Raw genomic sequence first — 11468 nt, 5'->3', positions numbered from 1 at the left:
AGCTTCTTATGGGATCACAGCTACTCCAACATCTGCTTGGCTTCATCAGTAGATGCCTCTGCTCAGATCTACAGTTTGAATACTTCATCCCCCCATACTCATGAATTAAAGGAGATACTTCAGTATATCATTGTCCATCTCCATGACCCTACCAGAAGAATATTTCAGCCCCATTCAGCATCCTGTTATCCTCCTTTCACCTAAGGCTTGACTCTGTCTTTACTGACCTTGGTATTTTCATATTGTCTTTCTACATGTTGTTACTCTATCCTTTTCTCTCCCTGGAGAGAGGAACAAGGTCTGCAGGTCTCATCTATGTAGTTAAAGGGTTAATTCTTGCCCAGTGGCCACAGCAATCACAAACTTGGATTTCAGGCCACGCTGGTCCCGTCCCTCTGTCCCGCAGCCACTGGTGGGGGGCGGGCAGTCCTTGGCCTGGAGCTGTCGGAGCTCTGCAGTCCCCATCCACCACCTGGGAGCCACTGGGGTCCAGCCTGGCCTCCCCCAGGCTGCAGGGGAGCAGGGCCAGCCCCACCAGAGCTCTGCTACCTTTCAAGGCCAGAGCCAGAGAGAGAGAGAGCTCCTGGGCTTGTGGTTTTTAAAAGGTGGAATTCACGGAGGCAGACCTAGTTTCTAAATGGTGCAAAATGTTGTCAGCTCTCAGAACTATCCAGCTATTGGCCTGTCCTAGGCACAGAGGAAGCTCCCAGCAGCTTCTCTCAAAGAAATCACTTCTGTGGGGTTTTCTTACTTCTTTCCCCAAATGTCAATGTCAAACCACCACAGTGACCCAAACAGGACCTAGCATCACTGAGAGATTTATTCCTATAAAATAAGGATGATGCTTTTGATGCAGGGATCTTTCTTAGGTGTGACCTTCTCATCTCATGATGATGATTCCATCCTTAATGGAGTTGACATCAGGTTCTGAGTGCCCAATTCCCATTTAGTTGGCAGTGGAGAGCATGGAGGGGAGGAAAGGGAGGAGGATCTATGTTTTAGAATGGTGTAGATTTTTTCAACCATTTTCTGACAGACTAAAGAATTAAATAAAACTCTGACAACAGTAAACTTCTGCACAAGTAATTGCTGCAGAAGGTTATAGAGGATGGAGACAACAAGAATAATGATGGAAATGATAAAATATAAAGTATCAGTATAAAAGAGTAATTTGGTAACATTTACACACTGAATGTTGTAATCGGCATCCTTGGATCATAGCACAAGTGAACAGCAAAACCATTTTTACATATTTAAAATATTAAGTTTTATTGTCAAGTTAAAACTCCTTATATAAAACATACAAAATGTAGGTCTCACAATACAGATAAGTAAGTTAATAAGAGTCATCTTACCCCAGTGATCTGGTTTGTTTTCCCTTCACTGGAGAAGCAGAAGTGTGTTAAGTCCATTGCTTACTATTAAAAAAAAAACCAACAAAAACCTCAGACAAGTATATTGAAAAATGATGCAAAATTCAAAGTTACTCATGGTACCATAATTGGCTGAGCTGCAGAAACTTCTAAGGAGTTTAAGAGGAACCCTTGATTGTGTGCTTTACAAACAGAAGATCAGTAACTCTGGTTGCAGTGTCCAAAGAGGTCAAGATTGTGGTGAAAATGCAGTTTCTGCTGGCTTAAAGAAAGCTTTGTATAAAAACCACATGCTAAGAAACAAAAAGAATATTTCTTGCCAAGTCAGCAGCAGTCTGAAGATACAAATATCAACACCCCAGAAAAGGGCTGGTTTAGAAATGACAGAATGAGAAGTTTAAGACTGAGAAGTTTCACTGTAGATTAGTTTGTGATCCATTACTTTTTCCATTTCTTTCTTCAATACAGTAGTTTCTCTTTGCCATCAAAAAAATCCACATCAAAACACCAAAGCAGAACATTAGCAGGTTGTGGTGCAACATCTGGTTTTCCATTTTTGTCCTCATATTCCAGCTTTCCCAGTTGTGGGAAGTAGAAACTCCAAGACAGAAAAGATGGAAGAGGCTGATGGTTTTTAACCTGAAGCAATTTTCTTTTGTATATGCAGATCCTGGCTGTAGTCACTGTAAGGGCAGCTTAAGACTATCTTTACTGGGTGCTGCAATCAGGGGCTTTATCTTTGTCTGAAGTCCCAAACAAGTGCTTAAGATGTTCTTCTGTAGACTCTGTGCCTGCAGGTCGAGTATCTGTAAAGAAGACAAGAACATTAAAGCCTTTCTCAGTTAGATAAGCAGCAGGAATACAGTGATTTAATCTTGATTAGTGTTTTGTACGTCAGCTATGAAAGCTTCCCTCTGTGGAGCTTTGTGTTGTGAGGAAAGCTGTGCTATTACCAAGCTGGCCACCAATGAGCCCATGTTCATTCTGTAAGCCTGCTAGTAATACCTCAAAAACTGGCTATTCTTCAACATGTCTGCTGGGGCCTTCTGAAAGCTGTGAGAAGCATGATGGGAGAAAGGTCACTAAAAGTCAGCAAGCCAGATATAAGAAATCTGAAGTGAAGCTGAGGAACAAAAGTTATCATCATCAGAACAGTTATTATTGCAGCTGGAGCCAGGCAGAGTAGCAGATGCAACATCAAAGACTAGTCTACCATCTTGAAAAACTTCAGAAAGAAGTTAACCAGCACTTAATTTTATATAGTTTTATCAGAAATTTGTGCTTAACCAAGGTAAAGTTAAAAAGCAAGACATTTTAGAGCACCAGCTAGCTAAGTAAAATATTTTGTTGATTCACTTTTACTCAACATTTCCACTCAGAAAAGGGAAAAAAAGTTTGTATATTCTTCAGTGGGTGAAGGATTCATTTTGGTATTTCAATTCTGTAGAGCATACAGAAAGAAGCTTCACAGCTCAGCTGGTCAGCTTTTCGATAGACAGATGACAAACCATTAGGGAAAATTGTTATCATGCAAGTTTCAGATCTCAGGCCATCCCTTACATTTTGCATCTTCAAATCTTGCAGGACACTACCACTGCATTACGTACCTGTTAGCACACCCAAGTTGGAATTATCAAAGAAATTTGTTGGACAAGTCAGAGGCAGTGGCTTTGCTATGTCCTGAGTTACTATTTCCTGAGAAACAGTTTCTTTGGAGGGTGAAGGCATTTGCTCTTTAAAGAAATACGACACTGCCTTCTTAGGAGACTTGGGTATTGTCTCTCGAGTAGTTTCTCTTGAGGATCGTTCTCTCCATTTTAGTGCTCTTTCCTTCCATTTCCTGAGTTCCTCTTTCAATTGAAGTTCATCACTACAAAGAAAAGAACCTCAGCATTCAATTAAGAAAAGTTTAAAGCAGTTTCTTTAAGGAAAAATTCCTGAAGAACAGACAGTTCCTGTACTTTCAGATGACATATCACAGACATGGCAGTACAATAGCTGTATATCTTGGTCTCAGAGGATTTTTTTTTAAAGCTGAAATTCCTTCCAACACATAATTCAAGTGTATCTTCCAGCATTTAAAAGATTCTTAAGGAAGCAAGCAATTTAAAGTTCAAAAGGCCTTTATAACATTATAAGCCATAAAACTAGCTTTAAATACAAGTTTATGATGTGAAATCTAAAATAAATGCTTACTTCCATAGGTCTTCCAGAAACACTAATGATATACATAAATACAACAAATGATTTGACATGTTGCTAAGTCAGCTGTCCACTTACCTCAGCAGAAGGTCATTTTGTTTCTTCAGCTGCAAGTTCTCTTTCTGTAGCTTAGCTTGTTCAGATTTTAGAACAAGTATTTGTGTGCTCTGCACAATACCACTGCCACCACCACAAGTAAAGGGCATTTGGGATTGCTGAGGATCTGCTTCTTTCAGCACTAGAAAACACATTTACACATACGTGTGTGCATTATCTGGAGAGTGGTTAAAATCAAGCCAATACATTTTTTAGCCTATTCTTTGGTCTTGTGGTCTAACATGCGAAATCTCACTGGGTCACAAGTACCATTATAACAGTTACTCTTTTTTCTACACTAAATACACCTCCCAGTATTCACACTGCCAGGGAGATATTAAGAAACATGACTTATTCTTCAATGGGCCATTTAGAGGTGAAATAGTTATTGTTCCAGGCGTGTCATAGCTGTGATGAGAAATAAATATTCATATGTCAAGGGAAAAGTGGCAACATGAGCTACCAGCACTGCAGCTGATCCCTCCACAAGGGCAAACGTGGCTGGAGAAAAACACAAGAACTACAGTGATTTTAAATGCCATCCACATGCAGCTAATGGAATCTACTTTCCATCTCATCTTCCAGTGCACCCAATTCTCCTCATACCCTTTGAGTACAGGGCCTGCATCTCAATCTGGTCTCTACCCATATAACCTCAAAACTCAATGTTAAATAGAAAGGACTCTTTCATGTTAATCTTGAGTTTACCAGTAACATCTTGCTCTTGGTGTGCTCTTCTCAGTTCTTCTTTTAGCTTTGTTAACTGTTCTTCTCGGTGTTCTGCAAGGGCTTTATAATTAGCAAGTCTATATGAGGCAGGAAAGGAGGGAAAAATACCCAGAAAACCTCAGTTTAATAGTTGTTTCAGTTTAATTCCAAATAGCTATCAAATACAAGACACACCCAAATTATACAAGAAAAACTACATAAACATATCAGAGCATTTATTTCATCTATAGTTGAACATGGTTAATTGAGAAATTTTGGTGGGTGTACAGGGAAGAATTTTTGTAAGCAACCCAAGGTGCGTATAGATTTTACTTTTTGTAACAACCATAAGAACTTAGAGCACCTCAAGATGAATGCTTACTTCTTACTGTGTGAGAAAAATAAAGGCAGAAGTAGAAGATAAGAATGAAGTAGTTGAGAACTGTAAGAAGATAAAATTTGAACTTACTTCACCTCAAAGGAGTTGGTTTGTTTCATTCTTTCCAGATTACACTTTACCAATTGTGTTTTGAGATGGTCAATTTCTTCTTTGTACAGCTCAGCACCTTTATCTAATTTTGCCTGAAAAGAAAATATTTAGTACAAGTAAGGGCTTTTTACTTAGCAATGAAATGAAGGGTTGTTTACCTTGTATCTTTACTTTGATCTGCTAGATTTTGTGGGACAAGACCAGGAGCAGAAAATTATTTTTCACTAAGGTGGCTCACATTACCAACTAGCACTACAGTAGCAGTTGGTATCCTACTCTGGTGTATGACATGCAACCATATTTTAGAAAGTTTTGCTGACTTCTGTGCAGATATAAATCTGGTGCAAACATATCACATTGAGTAAATAGTTCATGCTTCGGTGTAAAGGTTTTAAAATGTTCCAGAAATGCATCACATACAAGTGAAACATTTCCTTTCTAAATATGGGGTCTAAATGTTGCCACTGAAGGTTGCAGTGGTAGAATGTGAAATTGCCTGCAAAACAGTCAAATGGAGTGTTTTACTCTAGGAACAAATACATTGACTATAGAGAGCTATATTTCACCTACAACTGTTGTCAAGCATTCCTTGTGTCTTTCATTAGAGGAGAAAGAGAAGAGTGAAGTATTTTGCTCTTACCTGAAGAGTCTGCTTCTCTGTTAAGGCAGTCCTAAGGCAATTATCCATCTCATTCAGTTTGGCTTGAAGTTGGGTGAGCTCACTTGTCTCTGTTCTTACTCTGATCTGTGCTTGTAACTTGTTTATCTTGTTGTCTTTTTCTTTGACACTTTCTCCTACTTCATTTATTACATTTTCTAACTTCCGAATTTTTACTTCCATAGCCTGAGATATGTCAAAAGGCAGCAACAGTAACAGCATATGGTCATATTTTTAGCATGAACTAGCAAAAACCCAAACCACACAAAAAAAAACAACCAACACTACAGGCTCTATGGTAACTCCTCATGTCCAGCTCACTGTTTTGTGTCATCTTTTAATATTCTAGAACACTCAAGTCTAAGAAAAGAAAAAGTGCTTTGGAGAATGGTAACTGTGACATAAAAAATCGGAGAGAAAATGAGTCCTCAATTCCTGTGATTAAACAGAGAATTCTTTTCGAGCTTCATGTCTGACATAGTGAATACCATGTACTTACAGGAAGCATCAAGAGTATCACCCTATTAAAATCAATACTTCAAAAGCAAATAAAAACATTTCATGGGAATTTCTAAACTAAACATCTCTTTGTGTACAGAAATTAGGCAATTAGAATAATCATGTCACAGGCAAAAGCTCAAAATTCCACTTTGGAAATAAAAGAGCTACTAAGATAAAGTGTACTCTATTTGTATTGTGGTGGCATAGATTTACAGTTGCCACCAATTCTTATTTTCAGTTTGGAGTACTCTCCTTTAGAAAGCAAGCATCAAGAAGTTTGCCTTCGAAACAAGTATTGGTACCTTTTTATCTTGTTCTGCAGCCTTTAATTTATTATGAAGCCCATAATTTTCTTCTTGTAATGCCAGACTGGCAGAGCCACCAGAGGCCAGTTTTTCTTTTAGAGTGTTTAGATGCTGAAGCAACTCTTCATTTTTCTCTTTTCTCTGTTTTAATTCAACATCAGCATTTTTACTATAATTAGCAGTTCTGGCATCCAGCTCTGAAGAAAGTTCAAGGAGTATCTGAAAATCATACAGAATAATTTAAAATAATTTTTTAATCTGCTAGAAATATGGCAAGTGAAGAAACAGAAAGTACATTAGCCTGTATTATTTTCACATTGTTGTTTCAATGCCCCATTTGAAAATGCTTACTGTCAGAAATAGTACCATTATCACTCAGAACAGTTGCATTTCCAGAAGAGAGGGAGGCAGGAAGGGGCACAAGAGATGATAGTGTATTGCATGTTTACCAGTATTTCTGCATTAACTCAAATTCTCATATTAGAGAAACAAAGGAATTATATTGGAAAGACTTTCTGAATGTCAGCCACAGAAAACCGTAATTATTCACAGATTTTTTTTTTACTAGTATGTATTCACTGACTAAAGGAAATTAAACCTACATCTTGGACTATTCTAGAAACCCAAATATTTAACATGTCAGATAAATAAAAACTTAACAATTGTCAGGAAATGACAATGTTTACTAGATTTTTGTTTGTTTGTTTAAAGCTTTGATCCACATAATATTAGGGTCAGGGAATTCTTCCAAAAACCTTGCCAACACTGCAAAATTCCAAAGAAGTCAAGACTCACTATTGACTACAAAAGAAACTATTCAAAGTAAGCTAAACTTCAGATTTAATCAGCAAGGTGAAATCTCGTGAAATCCTGTTCATGATGCACTAAACCCTGAAAAATGCTGTCCAGGTTTCCAAAAGAGGCAAGAGGTAAGCATGAGAAAGAAATGAGTGTAAATATAAATTTAACTGAGACTTACAAATGGCTGTAGTAGCTTTGATAATGTTGGGCAAGAAAAATCACATTTTCCAGAATTCAGACTAATAAAACCCCAAATCAACAACCCCACACCCCCTCTCATTACCTGGAAAATCTTTTAGAAAGCAAGTTTCCAAGTTTGGATGCATGAGGAATCTTTAAAAGTCTTTTAAGTATTCCTATGTCTTACAGCTAAAGTATGAGTAAGTGCTGATAATAAATTAATGATCATTTAAGAGCCTCTTTTGTCTTCTGTTTTCCATCATAAGCATTTGCAGACTGCTTACACAAAATACATTTCTGATTCTATAACATTTAATTTTACCTTTACTTTCGGAGTCCAGAATTTAAGGACTTGCATGAGCCTTTCATTATCTTTCTTTAGTTCTTCTTTCAGTTCCTCTGCATCCCAGTGAGTTCCTGAACAAGCTTCCCAGAACTGTATTGTTTCTTTTCTAGCACTTTCTTCGTTCTGTAACTCTGCTTCTATGCAGAGAAGTTCATGTTCCATTTCTGATACATCTTTAAGAATGCTCTTAAAAAAAAAAATAAAAAGGAATTAAAATTTAAATACTGGTTTGATTATCACATGTCTAAATATACCTTCTGTCCTCTCAGCTATCGGCACAGCAGTAAGTCTGTGTTAGCATCTAATTATCATATAAAAGGAGTTTTGCTGGACTTAAAATTACACCCTATTAGGAAAGCAAGAAGACAACCTACATTCTTGGGGCAGGTGGAAAGGGGAAAAAAAGTGCTTATTAGCAAAAGTTTATTTCATTGTTTTAGAACAATCTTGGTATTGGATAGTAGGTATTGTAGAGGGCAAAGAAGTAACATTCCCACTGTTTTCTAACCTATTAATTTTATTTTCTGCTGCTTTACCAAGCAAAATCCCCTTATTACAGAACTAGTAGCATAATAAAATAACTCTACTCCTTCACCCCCTTTAAGTGAAGTTTTAACAGATAAACCCAATGCCAGAAGATTCCCACCACCACATGATTCTGTGCCTTGGAATAGGTCTTTATGTCTATTTTTGTTCCCAAATATTACCTCTTCATGTAAGTGGAAACTCTGCAGCCCTTCACTGCTGTTTAACTCTTGAGATGATACTTCATTCTGCTTCAAATCAATCTTCCTGAGACATTGAATCTGGGATTGTAGGTGATTTTGTTTTCTTTTTTCCTCAAGCAATTCCATTTCATACTTGTGAACAGTAGAGTGATATTCTCTTTTCTTAGTGCAAACAGAACTGAACAGAAGCTATTGCAGAAGCACAGGATGTGTCAGTAAGCCTTTTTTAAAGCCGTACCCTGCATCCAGCTAAAATACAGTATTTTATAATTAAATCTGTTTACTCTCTGAGCCTCTAAATGTCCACTATAGCTAACCCTTGACTAAGAAAATCAGGTTCACATGTGCATTATAGTAATGGCATTTAAGCCTTTTAGCTGAGACAGCACTTTTCCAGGATACTGTTTTTTGTAGACTCCACAAAAAGCCAAGAAGTCTAAAAGGCTCTAGACAGCCTTCCACAAATCTAAACTTTGAAAAACAAAGCAAAGTGTTCTTGGTTATAATTATTTTCTCTTGGAGCTGTGAAAGGTACAGATGATCTACAATAATAAAATCACCATGCTGATTTAAAACTTTATTCTAGCTGAGCTTGCTAGTTGAATCTTAAACATCTTTAACCATCAAAGTTAAAAGCCACCTATGGAAAAAATTAATAAACCTAAAATAGCTGAGTTAAATTATAAAATGAGGCTCTTTGGAGTATTAGATCAAATTCCATGTTAATTTATGATATTTATGGACGTGCCTGACTCTCAAGAACCTCACACTCTCTCTCCAAGCCTGTGCATGTTTCTATGCTCCAATCAAAAAACCCTCAGCCTTTAATATTTCACGGTAAATAAAGAAAAGCAAGAAACTTTATCATTTACTGTACTTCTGCATATGTTAACAGGAATTCTTTCCCAACTACCCTTAACCTTTTTGCTGAAAATTTTAGTCCAATGGGGAAACTGATTCCAAACTGGGGAAGATCTGCAAGGCTGTAAAATCATTGAACTACTTGGGTAGTTTTGCAGAGTAAGCAAACATATCCAATTCACCTTGCATGTCTCCTTCCTTGACAGAGGAATACCTACTTAGTCATCTATTATTTGATTTATAGACTACAGAAAGAAAATAGCATTTTCCAATTAAAATAGAATAATAATAATGAAATAATTCCGTGCAAAGTAGCTGAACTACAGTTAAAAAACAAAGCTTGATTTACAAAACTAAGTAGTTCCAGTTTTCTAAGATTGCAAAGCAATTACTATCAACTTATTTTCTCCAATGTATGGATTCTCAAAACCCAAAGCTAGAGTATATTTAAAATCCTAGCTGTTACCATTGAGAGCTTATTTAAAAAAACCCAAAACCCAAATCCAAGCATATATATATGAAGCATCCACATATCCAGCATTTTAAGTTGGTACCTTCAATTTGGTCAATAACTTCTGGAGATGACTGTTCATTTCCTCATTTTTAGTTTGAAGAGTTTTGACTTGTTTACTCTGCTCCAATGTAAGCTGAGGCAGTATCACAGCTATCAGTGCTTTTTGACTCTTCAGTTCACTCTTTAGCTTAAGAGACACTGTAGAGAGACATTCGTATCTCTTCCCCATATTTAGGAATTTCTCAAGGAGCTCCTAAATGCAAGTGAAACAAATTAGTTTGTTCACAATAAGGAAAAGCGTGATTAGCTATAAACAGAAAAGTAAAATAAATTACCTTACTCTAGGACTAACCCCTAGTACAGTGTGGTTTTACAACAGAAAAAGTTATTATGATTAAGACTTCAGTTTTGAGTTGCCATAGGGATATGACAAAATCACTAATCCAGGCACAAACCCAGATAATTTCTTAGTTTTCCAGCAAGTCATTTCACAAGCTCCAGCTGTGTTTGTGGTTTAGATTGCCTGGCCACATCAAGACTTGTAAAACAGGCATAAAAAAAAATATTGGCTGTTCATTGGCTAACACAAGTCTGCCAGCTAGCCTTCCCTCAGGATGGACTCCAAATTTTATCTGCTTCTCCTTTCTTGAAGGAAAAGGACTCATGAAGTGGGTCCTAGCACTCTGCCATGAAAAGAAAGGTTGAACAAGCAGTGAGGCTCAGTAGTGCTACAGGCTTGAAGACCCAGTAAACTCCAACTCCAGTATCATGTTTAATTATGTCTATGTTATACATTTTAAAGTAAGTATAAAACCCCCCTGACATACTCTCTCCATGTATGGTTCTTAGTTGAAAGAACTAAGATTTCTTAACTCTTAACCAGTTTTCTTAACTCTTCACCTCACAGTAAAAACACTGGAACACTGGGAAGAAGCAGACAAGATCCTATCTATTACAGAAGTCAGAAGGGGAGAGTGCTCTTAAAAGGGATCAGCTGATGTTACCCTCCTTCATTATGCTTCAACTTTATCAATTGTGCTGGTAATTTTGTTTTCCGTTGGATTGTGGTTTGTAAAGGAAGTTCTATGTTGTAGGGTTTGAGCTCTGCACTTTGTAGCTTGAGGGTTGTAAGGGTTTGTTTTGTTGAGTTGTAATTTATTACTTCATTGTAATTTGGTATTATGGGTTTGCAGGGCTTTGTTGTTGGTTGTAGTTTCCTTTTTCATTGTAATTTTATTTCTTGCTACTTGGGTGCCAGACGTAACAACACAGAGTGCCCAGGCAGTGTGAAGGAGAGCCCTTTCTTGCAAAAAGCAGGCCTTTTTAAGCAGTTAGCCAGTTATCAGTTTACACACTTTTAAGGCACAACAAACCCAAATCAACCAACCACCGTACACCACGATGTGGACATGCAGCAGTTACACACCATGTCTCTCACATCTCTCTACCCCTATTCTAGCTGAACTGTTCTCTCATAGTTCCCTTCTACTTAGCTGAAGTGGCACACCTGAGCCATGATTTTACAGGGGTAACAAGGCCCTTATTATATAAGGCTTTACCTATATGCAACAATACACAGTCATAAATACTGGTTTATTTTGGCTTTCAGTAGGTTACTAGCACTTCTCACGTCTGTATGAAAATACACTCAGGATAGCTAACTAACAAAAGGTCTGAGGAATTCCTAGTTTGAGGGCAGAAGCGC

The 11468-nt window shown here is 37.3% G+C and overlaps 1 protein-coding gene and 1 long non-coding RNA gene across 10 annotated transcripts in view; one reads left to right on the top strand and one right to left on the bottom strand.

Moving 5' to 3' along the window:
* Positions 1-11468, top strand: part of LOC111927746 (uncharacterized) — a 43927-nt gene that overhangs the window by 15297 nt on the left and 17162 nt on the right. For 2 of the 6 annotated variants that reach the window (XR_015286664.1, XR_015286665.1), the window contains exons 3-4: positions 10416-10564; positions 10671-10804. The exons of 2 other annotated variants lie outside the window; for them this stretch is intronic. This is a non-coding gene — a long non-coding RNA (uncharacterized LOC111927746). Of the gene's footprint in view, positions 1-10415; positions 10565-10646; positions 10805-11468 lie in introns of all 6 variants that reach the window. 2 more of the 6 variants (XR_015286661.1, XR_015286662.1) reach the window with 2 other exon arrangements.
* CENPE (centromere protein E) overlaps positions 1243-11468 on the bottom strand; it is a 37499-nt gene continuing 27273 nt past the window's right edge. For all 4 annotated transcript variants that reach the window (XM_086888328.1, XM_086888327.1, XM_086888329.1 and 1 more), the window contains 10 exons: positions 9804-10016; positions 8368-8577; positions 7637-7846; positions 6331-6552; positions 5510-5713; positions 4849-4961; positions 4380-4477; positions 3654-3813; positions 2981-3243; positions 1243-2179 (listed from right to left, as the gene is read on the bottom strand). In XM_086888328.1, coding sequence (XP_086744454.1) covers positions 2082-2179; positions 2981-3243; positions 3654-3813; positions 4380-4477; positions 4849-4961; positions 5510-5713; positions 6331-6552; positions 7637-7846; positions 8368-8577; positions 9804-10016 — 1791 coding nt within the window. In that variant the 3' untranslated portion in view covers positions 1243-2081. The remainder of the gene's footprint in view (positions 2180-2980; positions 3244-3653; positions 3814-4379; positions 4478-4848; positions 4962-5509; positions 5714-6330; positions 6553-7636; positions 7847-8367; positions 8578-9803; positions 10017-11468) is intronic.

This window comes from Cyanistes caeruleus, chromosome 5 (genome assembly GCF_971803275.1).
Source record: "Cyanistes caeruleus chromosome 5, bCyaCae1.hap1.1, whole genome shotgun sequence".
Lineage (NCBI taxonomy): Eukaryota > Metazoa > Chordata > Aves > Passeriformes > Paridae > Cyanistes > Cyanistes caeruleus.
Note: the sequence above shows the minus strand (reverse complement) of the source record. Positions and strands in the feature narration are given on the sequence as shown.